This window comes from Vulpes lagopus, chromosome 5, assembly GCF_018345385.1.
Source record: "Vulpes lagopus strain Blue_001 chromosome 5, ASM1834538v1, whole genome shotgun sequence".
In the NCBI taxonomy this organism is placed as follows: domain Eukaryota; kingdom Metazoa; phylum Chordata; class Mammalia; order Carnivora; family Canidae; genus Vulpes; species Vulpes lagopus.
In genome coordinates, this window is record NC_054828.1 from 3,932,217 (window position 1) to 3,949,236 (window position 17,020).

The 17,020-nt window shown below is 65.8% G+C and overlaps 1 protein-coding gene across 4 annotated transcripts in view; it reads left to right on the forward strand.

Annotated features, from left to right (window-relative positions):
• The first annotated feature begins 491 nt into the window (after positions 1 to 491).
• The window catches only part of WNT7B (Wnt family member 7B), a 49,717-nt gene continuing 33,188 nt past the window's right edge, over positions 492 to 17,020 (forward strand). Inside the window, exon 1 of one of the 4 annotated variants that reach the window (XM_041754190.1) lies at positions 492 to 862. In XM_041754190.1, the coding sequence (XP_041610124.1) occupies positions 767 to 862 (96 nt within the window). In that variant the 5' untranslated portion in view covers positions 492 to 766. Of the gene's footprint in view, positions 863 to 4,966; positions 5,065 to 14,873; positions 15,050 to 17,020 lie in introns of those variants that run through there. The other 3 variants (XM_041754194.1, XM_041754193.1, XM_041754191.1) reach the window with 3 other exon arrangements.

Sequence of the window (17,020 nt, forward strand, 5' to 3'; positions counted from 1 at the left end):
AAATTGGAAGCCGAGTGGCCACCACGACCTGTACAGGACGTTCCTCTGTGCCACACCCCCCCTTGCTGGGGCAGAGGAGCGGCCAGCCCCACTGCAGGTGTCTCTTCCGAGCCGCACCCTCCCCGGCGGCCCCCCCCCAACTCCGCGCACCCAATCCTCCTCCCCCTGCCCAGTCCCAGGAGGGCAATAGGAAGGGAGCGGGCCTGGGCAGGGGGGTGTGGATGGGGGGGTGGATGTGTTTGTGTGTCACGGGGGAGGGAGGAGAAAAGGGAGGGGAGAGCCCGCGAGCGAGGGAGAGAGAGCGCGCGGCGAGCGAGGAGGGCGGGCGGGAGGCGGGTCCTCCTACCTGGGCCGCGCTCGTTCTCTCGCAGCTCGCTTGCAGGGGCCGCGAGTCACCTGGGGAGGCGGACAAGTGCGGACACATTGGCCGCCGCGGCGCTCGGCGAGGCGCGCACGGCCCCAGGCGGCTGCGCCCAGTGGAGGCAGCGCCCGCCCGCCCGCAGTGCTCGGGCCGCGGCCCCGCCGGCGCTCAGCGCGCCCAGCGACCTCTCAGCCCGGCTCCGAGGTCGCGCTTCCCGGCCCAGGTCACTGCCCAGGCGCACGCGGCGGCGGCGGCGCCCAGCTCACCATGGTGGCAGCGCGCGCCCAGTGCCCGCGCGTCGCCGGCCGCCCGAGCCGCAGCGCTGGCTGAGAGCGGTCCGCCGGAGCCCCCCGCCCTTGCCAGCCCCCCGCCCGGCCCGCGCGTCCCCTCCGGCCGCCGCTGTCTATGGCGCAGCCCCCCTCCCTGGATCATGCACAGAAACTTTCGCAAGTGGATTTTCTACGTGTTTCTCTGCTTTGGCGTCCTCTACGTGAAGCTCGGGTGAGTATCCCCGTGGGCAGGGGCCACAGCCCCGCGTGGGGGCAGCGGCGAGGACCGGGCTCCAGGGGCTCTCCGCGGACACGTAGGGCCTGAGGGGGCGCAGGCGGCTCCCGGGACCCGAGGCTGGCCTGTGCGTGGGACCGTCGGCCCGACCCCCGAGCGCCGGGTCCTCGCGAAGCGCGCCGGGTCGGGCCGCTCCAAGGAGGGCAGAGCGCGCAGGCGGCGGCGGCCGGGCTCGCGGGTAGCGGCGAGCGTGCCCGGCGCGTACTTTCACCTGTTTGGGCTCCAGGCCCCGGGGGTGGGACGCGCCTTCCCTCCCCCGGGCTGTGCTGGGCGCCGAGCCCGGGCCGAGCGCTCGCCGTCTGGAGGGCGCGCCCGGGCGGCAGCGGGGGCGTCGGGCGGCCGGGAAGGCCCCGGCGGGCGGGGGGCGAGCGCCCCGGGCCCGAGCCTGCAGGCCGGGCACCTGCCTGGGCCCTTCGACCCTATCCATCACCCGGACGTGTTGAAATTGCCTTGACAACTTGTCCGGCTGGCTCGCGATGGGCCGCGCGGAGGGCCCGGCCGCCTGGGGCTCGGTCCTGGGCCCGCGCCCCCGCCCGCCCTGGGCCGTCGGCCGGCCCCCTCCGGCCGCGCTCCCCCTTGTGCGGCCCGGCGGGCGGGCGGACGGGCGGGCGGGCGCCCGGCGGGCCGCGCTCGCTGCTCGCTGCAGTAGCTGCTCCGAGTCGTATTTCCACATTCCTGAACCCAGCCGAGTCCTTACCTGTTGAGCCGCGATCTCCTTTAGACAGAATCTGTCTCGGCCTCGCTCGAAGTGGGGGTGGGGGGGCGATGTGACCGCGAAGGGGGTGCGGTGCACCTCGCCCCGGGCGCCCGCACCCCGCGCCCCTACGGAGCAGTCGGCCGGAGCGCAGCCGGTGAACAGCCCCGCCGGAGGCGGAGACGCGGCTTCCCCGGCTGCCAGGTAGAAGCCCCACCTGAGACTCACCTCGCCTCTCACCCGCCCTTCTGTCGCCCCCTCCGCCATTTTACAGATGGAGAAACTGAGGCAGGGTGGGGCTGAAGAGGCAGGGCTGGAAGACCCCGTCCTAGCCTCACTCTGCAGGCCTGGGCGCCTGGTTTATTGTGGGTCCCTATAGGTTGAGTCCCTCGGTGTTTGTTTATGGAGGTGAGGGTGCCAGGGGGTGGGGGCTGGGAGGGAGGCATGGCTTGGGATCTCCAGCAGTCCCTGCAGCTCCTCTCTCTGTTCCCCCAAGTACTGGGCAGCCCCTCCTGAGGCTCTCTCTGGTTTTCAGCACTTGTCCGCTCCTGACAGTCCTAGAGTTCAGTTCCCGTTTTAAGGATCAGGAAACTGAGTGAGGGAGGCCAAGTCACTTGTCCCCAAGAGTAAAAGGCAGAGCCAACCACTCAGCCTAGCACCCTAGCACCCATTTCTCAACAGGAGTCACTGAAAAGAACTCCCCCCTCACCCCCCACAACTTGTGGGAAGTGCTCTATGACCTTTCCCTCCCCACCCAGGCAGCAAAAGGAGCTCCCGCTGGTGCCCAACCTGGTCTCCTGTGGCTGGTTGAGGGGCTCAGAGGCCTAGGGGACCCCCCCACCCCCCGACCTACAGACACAAGGCAGCTTCCCTGTCCCTTCTGTAAATGGGAGTGCAGCTCTGGCCATCGTGAACACGGTGGTGGCTGGTGTCTGCGTAGAGATCAGTGAGTGGGACCCAGCCTGTGTGCCCAGGCACTTGTACTCACCTCTCTGGGAGTGTGCAAGAGAGCCAGGCTCTGCCTTCTGCTTCCATTCAGGAACCCTGGTGTGGGCGATCCTTCCCCTGCTGTGCCCCCTAAAACACACACTCCTGGGGGGAGAGGAGAAAACCTAGTCTCCAAACACCCCTGCAGAACCACATCTGGGAAAAGCCAGGGAGCCGCCCTGGGATGTGCTCAGGCGACGGGTCTCAGCCTCTGCCACCGCCACGGCCCCTGCCTGCCTGCCTGCTCACCTGCCCACCCTGGAGCAAGGGGCTTGCCTTCTTTGCAAGCCATCTTGGTTGCACAGGGCAGGGAGGATCAGGAGCGGAGCCCAGATGTGACCTGAGGGGTTAATGACTTAGGGGCCCAGTGCGTTAAGGATGAGGTTTGGGACTCATTCCTCCCCCTCACTCCTTATTGGTGGCTTTGGGTGGGTGCTCCCATTCTGCCTCTCTCATGCGAAAAGTGGGGTCACAGTAGCTCATCCTTCATCGGGTACTGTGAAGATTTGTTCTGGGTGACTGTGCCCTGGGGGGAGAGGTGGGGCTCCCATAAACACCTGCATGCGCCAGCCAAGCTTTTCTCACTGTTAATGACTCTAGCATCACCACCCCAGGGACTCCTCCAGATAGTGGATTTTAGGGCCATAGCAGTTCCAACCAATGTCAGGGATTGCATGTATTGGGGAGATATTCTGGGGTCATGCCCCCCGCAGCCAACACCTGTGTGTGCGCTTTTGTGAATGTACACCAGGAACCTCCCTCACTGGTGCACATGCAGCCACCACACAGATGTGCAGCCCCTGGGGGGAGCTCCCAGACCAGCAGGGATGGTGAACTCAGACCTCACAATCCCTTTGGGGGAATCAAGGCCCCCAAGAGTAGGCTTGCCTTGAATTTTGAGCAATTTCAAAACAAATGACTTTGGGGAGTCACAGTTCCTCACTTTTGGACTGAGCAGCCTCCAGGCTGTGGCCCTCGGGAAGAGGCTAAGCCAGGGCAGGAACAAGCCATTGGGATCTGGGCACCCTCTGCCCACAGGAAGTGGGGTCAAGAAGTCCCAGGATCAGCCCTGCTCCATTCCTGCCCTGGGAGAGGCAGAGGGCCCAGCGGGATGAAGGTGAAGCAGGCAGCTCCTTCCTTCTGGATGCCGAGCATGAGTCTCCATGCCAGGTCTAGAAGCTGGGAAACACCCCACCCCTGGGCCACTGGCCATATCATATGGACCTCTCTTGTCATCATCCCTGCCTTGTGCTTTCCCCCCAGCTGAGAGGGTCTACACTGCATCTGGAAGATCATTCATAGGTAGACAGGCTTGGCAGACAATAGGAGGTGGGTTTCTGGCCTTAAAAAAAAAATCACTAGAAGAAGAAGGATTGTTTAGAAGTGTGTCCTTGAGGATCTGTTCCTCCCTACACCTATCCCAACCAACCCTTCAAAGGAGAGCAAAAGAAGTGCGATGGGGAAGCCAAAGCTGGGGACCTCTGTGAACCAATTAGGGGTGCCTTCTCGCAGCCTCCTCCAAAGAGGCCCTGAGGCAGGACCCTACAGGAACACCAGTGCGCATGTGCACAGGTGAGCCCTGCCTGGCGGGGCCTGGTTGGCTAAGGTGAGAGCCTGCGACTCACAGCCAACCTAACCAAACCCAGGGGCGCACGCAGGCAAAGGTGCAGCACACACAGTGCATCTGTGCGCACACACCTGCGCCCTCGCAGACGCGCCCACGCTCCCGCGGGCACACACAGGCACATGCAGGCACATGCAGGCAAACAGAACAGACTCCCGAGCACAGCCCCCCCAAGAGGAGCGCACACCCCCGCGCGCTTGCGCCGCGGTGCCTCCCCCCAGGTGCACCCTCCAGAGCAGGCCAGAGCTGTGTGGTTCCCCGAAGTTGGGCGGGTGTGTGTGTGTGTGTGTGTGTGGAGGGGTGCGGGCCGAGGCGGTTCGGGCAGGCCCTGGGGGCGGCTCCTGTCGCACGCTCCGGTCAGCCTCCCCTTTAAAAAACCCGCCCGCAGAGGAGGCGGATGTAGGGGCGGCCCGTCCAATGGCAGCTGCGCGCCTCGAGAGACTTGGAGACTCGAGCCAGAGCGAGCGACAGAGCCGGTTCCGACCGATCGACGGACGGAGGGCTAGACGGCTGCCGAGGCGCACCCGCTGCCCCCGGCCGTGCCCTCGCCCCGCACCCCGGCCCCAGCGCCCGCCGCGGCCCCGGCCCCAGCCCCAGCGCGATGCTCGGCCCTGGCGGCGGGGCACCGACGAGAACCGCGCCGGGTCCCGCGCGCCCGGGTCCCTAGCGCCTGGTGTGGCCGCCCCGCCGCGGGGAGGGCCGCGGAGACCCCGGCCGCAGCTGGCCCAGGCGCCCTGCCCGCCGGCCCACCATGCTCCTGCTGTCGCCGCGCGGCGCGCTCCTCTCCGTGTACTGCCCGCAGATCTTTCTCATCCTGTCCAGCGGCAGCTACCTGTGAGTGCGGCGGCCGCTCGCGGGGCCCGGGGCGGGGGGGGCGCTCCTCGGCCTCCAGCGCGGGAGCCGCGCGGGCAGGAGACTCAGCGGAGTCCCTGGGCGGGGCACCGGGCGCCCGACGCGCTCGGTGGGCTGGGGACGTTGCGTGTCCTTATCTGCCCAAGGCACCGAGGTGGAGGACTTGGGGGGCGGCTGCGTTAGTGAGAAGCGACGGCTTTGGGGTCCGAGAGCGCGTGGCCCGCGAGAGGCCCTGCTGCCCGGGGGGGCCGGACTGCGCGCACCGAGCGAGCGCCACGAGGGGAGGGCGCGCGGCGGCGCGGGGATTCCCTGCGCATCCCACCCGCGTCTCGGACAAGCGGGATCCCCTGCCCTGTAGACGTCCTTGGGGCCGGGCCGGCAGTGCAGCCCTCGAGAGAGCCGCCCGTGCACACCCGCTCCCCGCGCACACACCGGCGCACACGTGCACACTGCGCCCCACCGGACAGTGCCCAAGCGGGCCCCCGGGGTGGCCGCTGCCTGTCGCGCCTTCCCGCTGCGCTGAGCCGCCCGGCCCCGCGGCTGCCCACTCCTCACCTGGGGGCGAGGGGGCCGCGCAGCGCGGGGGCGGCTGGCCGGGGTGCGCCCCGATCCAGGCGGAGGCAGCGCGGAGGGAGCTTGGGCGCGCGTGTGCGCAGGGTCGGGCAGCGCCCCCCGGGCTCGGGCAGCTCCCGGCAGGGCCCGGCTGGGCCCAGGGAGCCGAGGGGCGCGTCGGCGCTGCAGTGGCTTCGCCTGATTCCTAATGGGACGCATATGCTCTGGCCTCCGATTTAAAAAGAAGTTTGATTTATGGAACCGCCGTTTGGGGGAATTTAAGCTGGATGCTACTGATTAAACCTCAGAGCTCGCTCTCCCTCCCCACTCGCCTCCCCTCCTCCTCCCCCTCCTTTACACGCGGGCCACGTCCGGGGTCGCCTCACGCGGCCAGAGGGGGCAGGCGCTGCCTCCCGCTCCCCGCGCCACCCCCACCTCCCGCGCGGCCACAGTCCTAATAAATCGCCGCCCCCCCTTTTAATAGGGGCGCAGCCAATTTCTCCTCCAGCTCCTAGGAAATTACTATCCTACCAGTTTTCCTTCTATAAATAGTCGCGCATCTTGAAACAAAAGTTCGCAACCGCAGCCAGATGCTGCGAGGCCCGCGGTTTCCCGGGCTGTGGGACATAATTACAAGGTCCAGGCGCAGAGAGTGCTCCAGGCCCGGCGGGCAGCCCCGGCAGCAGAGGCATCGCCTGGGGAAGGGGAGGGGGGAAAGGCCGCCCCAGGCAGGGCAGGGGCCAGATTGGGCCGGCCCCATCAGTTGGGGAATCAGGCTAGGGAAGTGCCGGGCCAGAGAGTCCTGCTTCTGGCATCCTCCTGGGAAATGGATCGAGCTAGGGGGGCCTTGGAATCCCAGCCTCCAGTTCTCAGAGGTCAGAGGTCAGGAAGCCTCCCCCTCCCCTGAAAACTGCGCATTTCAATGTTAAGCTAGAGAATCCACAGCTACTATGGCTTACGAAATCCTTCTTGGAGCTAGGTGGCTGAGGTTTGGCATCAATGGGGAGGAGTCCAAGGGTAGGAAACCGGGAGCCTTCCGGGGGTTGCCTGGAGTAAGAATCTGAGAGCAGGAGGTGGGCAAGGTGCTCGAGGGCTGGAGAGGACAGAGGATGGCCCAAGGCAGCAGTGAGGGGCTCTGGGGCAGGTGGTGGCCAGGATGCATGCGTAGACCTACAGAGCTGGCCTGCAGTAACTACCATCTGCGCCCACACAGGCTCGCTCCTTGCATGTTCACTGCCAGCTTTGTTGGGAAAAATTCTCTGAGGGCGATAGTTTTCCAAATGTTCCTGGGCCAGCATGGAGTCCCAGGGTGGCAGTGGGGGGCAGCAAAGCACATTGTGCCCCCTGCCCCAGCACCAGCCCAGCCTGACCTTCAGCCCCCCACCTCTTCCTGCCCCTGGGGTCGGGGGAGAAAGTGCTGATGCCAGGCTGTCCTGAGCAGACTATATTAGTTGTTCCCCAGAGCAAGAGAGGGAGGCTCTGGGGTTTCCCTGGCCCTGTCTGGTGGGTATAGGGCTGGTGGGGCGTGGAGGATGCCGCGGGTGGAAGCAGGGCCCCCGATGATGCAGACGACAGTGAGAATGGTGGGAAGACCCTCGTGGGTGGCTATGTGCCCATGCTCGGGATGCAGGTGAGGTGGTCTGTGCAAAAGTGCTTTGTGAGCAGTTGGGAATCAACAGTAAGCCCACCTCACGTCCGAAGGAATACTTAGGAAGGTCGGCCCTGTGGGACCTGAGGATGCCAGGGGCAGGAGAGGCCCTGGGCGGAGGCTTCTTTCTGCTCCAGAGAACTTTCCAGAAGGCATCCCACTGCTGGGATCACAGACACTGGTGGACAATTGATCCTGCCCTTTCCATCTGGGCTGCTCTCCCAGCTCCTTGTCTTGGGCTGTGGTCCGTGCATAGCGAATCCCAGATGCATGCCTGGGCCCCTGCCACTGATTGGGTCGGACGGGTGTGCTGGCCTGGAAGGGCTTCGAGCCCCCGCCTGATGCTGAGCTTGGCTGGCCGGGTGAGGCAGCTCTGGCCAGCCTTGCCCTTCTCTGTGCCACTGTTGTCAGAGCAGAAGCTTCCAGGGCCAGTGGGGGGGTCAGTGAGGGCCCAAGGGAGAGCAGGTGGGGGCCCACAGGCCATGAAGAGGCTGCAGTGCTGGTCAGCTGGCATGGGGGCCTCGTGCCAGGACCGGGCTGGCCTACTGTCCAGGGCAGGTCCTTTCCGGTCTTGTTTCCTTCTCCCAGATGTGGAGGTTGGCTGCAATGATCCCCCCAGGTCTTCCGGTACGAGCTCTCATGGTGACCGCCCGCTCTGGGTTGCTGAGTGAGTCATGGGTGACGGGGTGGTTACTCACCGACCACCTGGCTGCGGGGAGGGGGGGGGGGGGGGAGTTGGGGGGGGGGCGCTCACCACTGCCCTGCCGAGGCTGGGCCTCTTCCCGGCTCCGCCGCTGTGGCTTTATTGGTGGTGCCAACCGCAGTCCCAGAAACCCTGTGGGCATGACCCCGGAGGGCGGGCGTTGCTGAATCAGGCCCCCTGCCCTGGCACCGAGGCCTGAGTGGCAGCAGAACGGGGCCACCCAGCTTAGCGTGGATTGGTTTTTCCCTTGGGAGAGGCAGCTCCCAGCCTGTAGGCTGCGGACGTCCAGGTGCTGGAGCTCTGCTGTGTGTCCTGGAGGCTTCTCTGGGACACTGTCCCCTCGTCAGTCACTGGGGGATGGAGATTCTTCCTTTCTGCAGTCGCAGGTTGGACCCGCAAGACACTGGGATTCCAGGGCGTGCGTGGCTCGGTGCAGCGGTGTGCACACGGGGGCAGTGTGGTGTGCACATAGGGGGTTAGCGCCGGAGCTGCCCAGGGACCCCTGGCCTGGGCTGCACAAATCCTTATTCGAATCACAAAGTGCTCCCAGAGCCTTTGCCACATGGTGGGTCCGACTAATCAAAGCAGGGATGGTGCGCTCTGGGAATGACTTCTTCCCACCCCGCGTGTAGGGGAGGAAGGGCCAGGAGGGGAAGGCAGGTCCTCAAGTGCTTCCTCCTGGCCCTGGGGTGCTCCGCAGCCGCGTTGAGGCCCGCAGCGGAATGGCTCTTTTTCGGACCGAGTTTCCTGGGAGTCCTCGCTGATCAAGGGTTCCCATCCCTGCCGCTTCTCCTGCTGCCTGGGTGCCACCAGGGCCAGTGGGACTCAAACTTCTGGAGTGGCCATGGGGATTCGGGGAGCAAATGTGGAGACGTGCCCAGCTGGGTGCTTGTTGTACAGTAGGTGCTCCAGCAATGGGGTCACTCTCAGCCATTGGGAGCGGGGAGGCTGGCCACCTGTGATGCAGAGGGAGGGCTGGCGGCTGTATTTGTTCAGGGGCGAGTGTTGAATTCCCCTGGGGTGTCTCAGAGGGCTTCCAGGAGGAAGTGGCCCCTAGATAAGCAGAGAGGCTCTCTCGAGGTCACAAGGACCCGGGGTACTAGGCAGGTATGAGATGCTCTGTGGGAAGGAGACCACCACCAAGAGAGATGGTGTTTGAGACCCTGACCACTCATTGTTTCCACACTGGGCTTCTTTGGGGATGCCGTGGACACAGACCTAGCAAATTGCATTCCCACCCCTCATGCCAGCCTCGGGGGTCAGGGGGCCAGGGCTGCATCGCTTTTGGGGCACCCAGAACTCCTCCTGGGGGTCTGGGCCATGGCTCTATGGTCAGACCTGAGGATGGTGGTAGGGGAGGGAATGGGATGGGATGGAAGTCTTGATTGGAGACCCAGACCCTCTCTCCACTCAGGTTTGGGGGGCACCCAGAATAGGGCCCCTTTTTGTGCGGTCTATGGCCAGTCACCTAACCTCTGGGGGCCTTTCTCCCCCCAGGACAGACGGAAGGGCTCAGCTAGTTGCCCTGGAGCCTCCATTCTGCATGGCCGGGGGTCGGGCTCAGATGGGGCTCAGCCCCCCCCCCCACTCCCCCAGCAAGGGACAAGAGGCCGGGAGCTCTCTCTTGTCAGATGAAACCTCGACCCAGGGCTCCCTCAGCCTGATGAAAGGGTCATTGTGTGGTGTGGGCCGCCCGCTGGCCAAGGACAAAACCTCCGTTTGTCCTCCTTCCCTGGCGCGGGGCTGGGGCCTCCCCTTGGGCTGGCTAGCAGGGTGGGGGTGGGCACAGGTGCGCTCCCTCCTCCCTTTCTCCATCTTCCCGTCTCCATCACAGAGCTGCTCAGCCTGCCTGGGGCCCCTCCTGGTCCTGCCCTCAACGCAGGGTGTCCTCGCCCTCCTCCCTCCTTCCGAGTGGGGAGCCCCAGGCCTGGGCCAGCCCAGTGGTTGGTAGGGAAGCGGTGAGCTCTCCAGCCCTGGAAGCATACAAGCAGGTGCAGGAGCGAGGGCCAGGGATGCCAGGCCGGGTCCCTGGCTGGAAGGGAGCCAGCACTCCTGGGGCCTCTGTGCAGTGTGGCCATGCGGTGTGGTTGGCCCTCTGTGACTGAGGGCACACAGGCCCTGCGCAGGCCATCCCGCAGCTGCAGCGGCGAGCTCGAGCTCGGTGCAAGCCTCTCCCAGCCTCAGCCTCACGCCACAGCAGGTGGCTCCTGAGCTCTGAAGATGCCACGAAGCATTTGGTCTGAGGATGTGAGTGGAACACACTAGAATTGTGCAGCCCATGTGGCCATCCTCTGCGGACCCTGAAGCCCACTAGGTGCCCAGAGCAGGACGGAGAGGACACCACCTTGGCCACAAGTGGCTCCCCGGGCATCAGCCGTAGCCTCCGAGCCAGCGTCCCCTGGCAGTCCCATCCTGGTAACGCGGTGGGCCTCCAGAGCTTTTCAGACCTCATCCCCCCAAGGCCACCTCTGTTCCCGACCCTCCTCCATGGCCTCCCAGATGGGAGGTGCTTCCTGTGCTGGGCCCAGCGGGAGCTGTGCAGGAAGGAGCCTTGGGACAAGCGTGGGTGGTGTCTCGGCTGCCCTCCCTGAGGCAGGCATTGGTGCCGCCAGGGTGCCAGGGGCCAGCATGCCCGGGGGTCTGGAGCTGAGACCTAGGCCCTCGCTTCCCAAGTGGCAAACAGACTACAAGCCCCTTTGAATGGGAGTGCCTCCAGAAGGAACTGGCCCGCTCACCAGACCCCTGCAGGGCACAGGGCTCTGCGTTCCACTTCTGGAAGACTCCGGTGGCCTTGGAGAGGCCTTCTGTCCAGGATGGATGGGTGCGCGCCAGCTGGGGTCTGCTCCGGGTTTGTTTCTTCCCTGGCTGCTGGGAAAGCTCCCCGAAGAAGGGCCACCCCCTCGGGTAGGGGGTGAAGTGAGGAGTACGGGGGCGGGGGGGCAGAGCGCCGAGTAACTCCCTGGGTCACGCTCGAGGTGGCTGAGCTCGGACTCGAACACGGGTCTGTCTGGCTCCCGGGGCCCTGCTGCTGCCGCCTTCTCATTGGCTATAAGCTCACGGGGGATGAAACCAACTTCTCCCGCCCGTTAGAATTGTCTGGTGCCCAGGAGTCATGAGGCTCTGAGTGAGGGCTCTCTCTCTCTCTCTCTCTCTCTCTCTCCCTCTCTCCCTCTGTCTCTCTCTGTCTCTGCCCCCCGCCCCCAAATTTATACTTGGAACCAGACAGGCAGCTTTCCCTCCAGGCGTGTGAGGGGACCAGGCACCCCTCAGGTTTCTGCTCCTGGGTGCCCCCTAACTTGGGCCCTAACCCAAGGGCCCTAACCTGCTGACACTGTCTCAAGTGGAGAGCGAGGAGGTGGTCCCAGCAGGCCAGCTCGTGACCCTCTAGGTTGGGTCTGCGTGTGTGGGGCTGCCTGTGCCGTGGACCTCAGGGCCCCCTGTCCTGCTGTGGGCTGTCTCTGTGGATGATGGGTCTGGATGCTTCTGGCCCCTCCTCTCCCCATTCCTGCCCGGCCTCATCACTACCCTGAGCTTGCTCTTCCCAGCAGCTCCTGCAGCCTCCATGCCGGTGACTGGGGCTGGCCACGTGTGCGGGGGTACCTGGGAGACCCCCTCCTTCCCCGTCACGTCCACAAAGCCCTGTGGTGTCCTCTGGGGCAGGGGCCCCTCACGCATCGGCAGTGAGGGTGGACCGATTGGGGAGGCCTCTCACGGAAGGTGGCCTCCGGCCTGGGAGCCCCGGGAGGGTGGTGTTCTTGGCCAGGGGACAGTTATGGGGCGGGCAGGGGGCTTGGGGAGTGGGCAGAAGCCATCTGGGTGGGGTGGGCCCGTGGGAGGGGAGGTCAGAGGGGTGGAAGGGAGCCCCGGGAGGGAAGGTCTCAGGTGGAGCAGGGTTGAGTGGCTTCATTGCCACCTGAAGAAGGATGCTGGATGGGACAGGGCCTTGCAGGGGAGACGGGGAGAGGGCGGGTCCTGGCCCCCCACCAACATCGGGGGGGGGTTTCCCTGAGGCAGGACCCACAGGGTGCACAGGGGGCAGAGCGTGGGTGAGGGGTGCTATCAGCACAAAGCCCTTGGGGGCCAGGCTGTGGTAGTGGTCGCGGGATGGCCCAGCTCCCTGCCCCCAGTCTGGTGCCCGGCACAGCACTTGGTGCTAACTTGATGCCCAGTAAACACCTCTTGAGTGGGCAGTCGGCTGCCCCTGCATCTGGGCCCCAGCGAGGCCCGTTGACCTGGTGGGGGCCCGCCTGCCCCATGGATGCCAGAGGCCACCAGGGTGGGGGGTGGGCGCAGGGCTGGGCTGGGGGCTGGATGGCTTCCTGGCCCCTGGACTCCGGTCTTCCTGGGGTGACTTCATGGCTGGCGGGGAGCACCGGGAATTTCCAGGTGCAGCTGACAAGCCTGCCCCCCTCCCCCATCCCTTCTTCCCTGGGGGCCCATCCTGTGGACCGTCCACCCGTGTCAGGGCCCGTGGGGGGCTCAGGTGGCATACGGATAGACCCGGCCCCCATCCCATCCCGGTAGGGTCGTCCCCCTCCCACCTTGGTGGCACTGCCCCAGGGTGGAGCACCATGCCGTGGCCCACGACATAGGGGGGCACCCCTGTGCCCCCATAGGGGGCACCTGTGGGGGGCACCAGGGCTGGCAGGGAGCACAGGGCAGGGAGTTAGCAGCCCGGCCCTGGTTGCTCACTCTGTCTCCAGGAGCTCAGAGCACGGGGTGTGGGAGACCCCAAAGGCACACGCCCTGGAAGTGCCAGGTCGGGGCTGCTGTTGGCTGATGGCTGAGGGCTGAGAACGGCCCCAGGTTCCTGTGGGTCCTCTGTCTCAGACCCTGGCCGGCTGTGTGACCCAGCTGGGCTTCACTCCAGGCCGTGGTGCCCGGAGATGTGTGGGACGGAACCCCTCCCTCACCCCTCTCCCGTGATTTCCTTTCCAGCAGCTCCAAGAGCCACGAGGCCAGGAGGGAGGTGTGGCGATTGCACTTGCTGGGACATCATCTTTGTTGTCCAGAAGACTCTGACCGGGAGCAGGGGGGCAAGGGGAGGCTCCTGCTGCCCCAGGGGACCTCAGCCACACGTTGTTTCCAGTCCCTTCTAGAGAGGTGGGCAGAGTGGATGCTTCCAGGCGAGTCTGAGTGTGAGCCCTGAGCGACCCTGGCTCCCCCTCCCTGCCTCCCTTCAGAGGTAGAAATTCCTACAGGGGGGGCGAGGAAAAGGGGAGGCTGAGAAGACAGGTCTTTAGGGCCTGGGGCAGGGAGCATAGGAGTGGGGAAGAAAGGCTGCGGGGCTGGTCCTGCTCTTGGCCCTGATTCCCAGTCTCTGCCTTGTGTCTGTGTGGCCTTGGATGAGAGGTGGAGGCCCGGCTATGGAAGGCAAGGGCGGCGCTCAGGACTCCAGGCCGCTGAGGCAAGGCTTGGGGTGGAAGGGGGGTTGCTGGGTCCTGTGGGTCACTGCAGCCAGCCTGGTGAGGGCTGGAGTGGGCTGCTCCTGGGAGGGAGTGAGCACCCTGTCCCATAAAGCATCCAAGCTGAGGCAGCTGGCTGGGGCACCCTGGTGGCCCAGGAATTCTCAGGGGGAGCAGTGCGGTGCGCGGTGAAGGATCTGTGCCCGGGCTGTTCTCACCCCAGCTTTGGTTAGGGCACATGGCAGGGCCGCAGAGCTGGGGAGAGCTTGGGTGGGGCTGGACTCGAACTAGGCTCTGAGAGGCCCTGTGGCCCAGGCAGGCCCCCGCCATCCGTCATTTTTTCCTGGAAGCCCCCCCCCCAGGACGCCAGCCTGGGGCACGGTCTCAGGACCCAGAGCGCTCTGCTCAGAGGTGACGACTCAGTGTCCCCTGCCTATGGGGACACGGCCCCCGAACCCACTGCTCACACCGTGTCCGGAGTAGCCCGTAAGGCTGAGGTCCTGCCCGGCACATCAGGCGCCCAGACTCCCAGCCTGGCCGCTGGCCAGACTCCCTGCCAGCTTCCTCCCACCTGTTCCCCTTGCCTGTCTGTCTGTCCATCTGCCCTGAGGTTTCAGGCTGACGTCCTGGTCACCCAGGCCTGCAAGGTGGCCCAGTGGCTGGCAGATCTGGGGCATGAGGGCCTAGGCCCAGGCCATGGCTAGGGGGTCTCATCCCTGCTCGGGCCTCAGCTCAGCATGTGGCCTCAGCTGCCACGTACCTTGAGGTGTCAGTGTCCCTACCTGTCCCATGGGCAGTGGTGGGAAGGCTCAGGGGTAAGGGCTGGGAAGGTCCTGAGTATAGCGGAAGGGGCAGGAGTATGTCCACGGCCTGGCCAGACAGGATTGTGGCCTCCTCAGGTGGCTGGCTTAGCTGTGACCGCGCCGGGAGTGGGGACAGAGGGGAGACCGGGGAAGGCTTCTCGGAGGAAGAGGCACCAAGCTGGGCCTGGGATCTCGCCCAGCTGCCAGACGGGTCTGGGGCCTCTGTCTTTGCTGGTCAGTGCAGCTTGAACCCAGGAGTGTCCCTACGGGCCCTGGATGCCCAACCAAAGTCTGGAAGTGGCTGCGGTCGGAGGTCAATGACCCGGGGCTCTGCAGTCACAGTGACTGGATGAGGTGCCGATTTCACTGACCCACCAGATGTGGGGGCTGATGGGCCCTTCTGGCCCCGGGCGCCCCTCATCCACGGGGGAGAGCCCCCCGGCCGCACTTGCCCCTCTCCAGCAGCCCCAGCCGTGCCCCAGCCCCCTGTGCACGGCCTGCTCCTCCCAGGACTGCCTGGTTTCCCTCCAGGGTGGGGTCCCAGAATGCCAGGCCAGGAATGCCAGCTATGTGGGGAGGGCGGGCGGCGAGCACCCGCCGGGGGCGCGAGGGAGCAAGCGGACGCTGCGCTCTCTTCCCCGGGAACGCTGCGGGCAGTGAGCTGAGCGGGGCAGTGGGCTGGAAAGATTGCAGCAGGCGGGCCCCATGGTGGAGGGAGCCGGCCCGCAGGAGCCCCCCCGCGGGCAGGGGCTGCTCTCCCCACTGGACAGATGGGCAAACAGAGGCCCATGCAGCCGCGCAGACCTCGAGCGCAGGACCCCAAGCCCCGGGAACACTGTTTAGGAAACAGACACAGGTAATGCTTCAGTCCCTCACTACCTGCAGGTGGGGGGCGAGCCTGGGGGTGGGGCAGAGGGATGGCTTCATTTCCCAGCAGGGCCCCTTCCCGCCCCCGCCCTCTCTCTGCACCTGCACCTGCGCTGGGGACAGCCTTTTGCCACCCCCGTGGCTCCCTGTCTGTCAGTTAGGCCGGCCAGGCCCGCCCCGAGGAGCCGCAGCAGGGACGGGGTGGGACGGGGCAGGGAGTGCCACTCGGGAAGGGTGGTCATCCTCCTCCTTCCAACTTCTTCCGGCCCAGGCCAGGAGGGGGAGATGCCATTTGCCCAAACAGGGCTCATGGTCCCTGTTTCCAGATGGGAAGATTGAGGCTCAGAACAGACCCTGAGGGTGGCCTTCCTGAGGTCCGGGGGTGTCCCCGGGCCCCACGTGGCATGCTGAGCAGGGCTGAGGGCCCCAGCAGAGGCAGGAGAAGGCAGACTAAAGGAACCACCAGGAGGGCAGGTGGGCCCAACGCTCCCCAGGGCTTTGTGTAGCTATGTCTGGCTCTGTCCCACCTGTTACCCTGTCCTGCCCCACAGAGGAGGCCTGCAGGGACCCAGCCGGTGCCAAGCTCCAGCACCATGCTGGTGGCTTGGTGGGGGGTGGTCTGCAGAGTGACCCCAGACCTGGAAGACATCCTTATGCCCATTTGACAGGCAGGAGCAGTGAGGCCACCACCAGCTGCGGCCCCGCAGAGGCTGGGGGACAGCCCCTTCCGGCCCACCTGTGGCTGGGAAGCTCTGGCCCCCCGCCCAACTGACGGAGAAGCTGGTGGGACGTGGGGCGTGGGGCGGGGTGGGTGGGCGTGGGGGCCAGCTGCCATCTTCCCAGGTATTTGCCCAGTTACTTCCTGGACGAGTGGACCCAGGCCCGCCTCCCTGGCTGATCGCAGATAATTAGAACATTCTTCAAATATTTTGCCGGAGGATGCCCGAGAAGGAAGAATTATAAAGCGCCCGGGGCCAGGAGCGTGGGCTGCAGGAGCTGTGGGCAGCTGGGCAGCCGGGGCCAGGGCCAGGGATGGGGCCCCAGAGAGAGACCGGGGATCTGGCCCGAGCCCTACCAGCCTGTCCCCACCTCCCAGGGAGCTGGGGCCGGGTGGGTGCTGGGCCGTGTTGGGGATCCCTGCCCTGGGGAGCTCACAGCTCGTGAGGGTGGATAAAGCTTACCCCAGATGGCCATAGGAAAGGCCCGAGGGGGTCAAGCACAGAGTCCTGGCCCCCCTGGGGGGCGGGTGGGTGAAAAGGCCTTGGAGGACGGGCTCTGCCATGGGGAGGTCAGCGGGGCTGGGAGGAGCACAAAGGTGCAGGGCTGGGGTGCGGTGGGAGGATGGTGAGCGATAAGGGGGGCCTGGGGCCAACCTCATGGCTGGAGGCCTGGCTCAGGTCCGAGGCTGCCATCCTGCTGTGTCGGGCAGGGACGTGGGTACTCCAGGGGGCAGAGGGGGCACAGAGGGCTGCCCAGGGGGAAAGCCTCTGTCATCACTGCTGACCTCCCTAAAAGTGGTATGTGCCACCTGAGCAGGGGGGGTGGGGGGGCAGGGAGGGGCACATGTCCCCCCCTCCCCGCCCGTGGCCCCCTCTGGTTCCTGTGGCTTGTGGGGGAGGGGGTCTGGGATACTGAGGTCCAGTAGGCTCAGTCATGAGGTCTGAGTTCTGGGAAGTACTTGGATGCTGCGTCTGCCCCATGGAGTGCTGCCCTGGTCCTAGCCTAGGGAACATTCCCAGGATTCTGTGGTTGGTTCGGGGCAGGGGCTGCTCCTGTCCAGAAGCCTGGGAGTGGGGGCGTCTACATCACGGCTGGTGCTCGGCCCAGAGGGTGGGTGCAGAAGGAGAGCTCGGGCCGGGCTGGGTCGGGGTCCCGCTGCTGTAGGGCCATTTCCCATCTGCTGGGACGTGTTGATCCTGGGCTGTGGTTTGTGGGGTCGGTTGCTGGGGAGTTGGTAAGA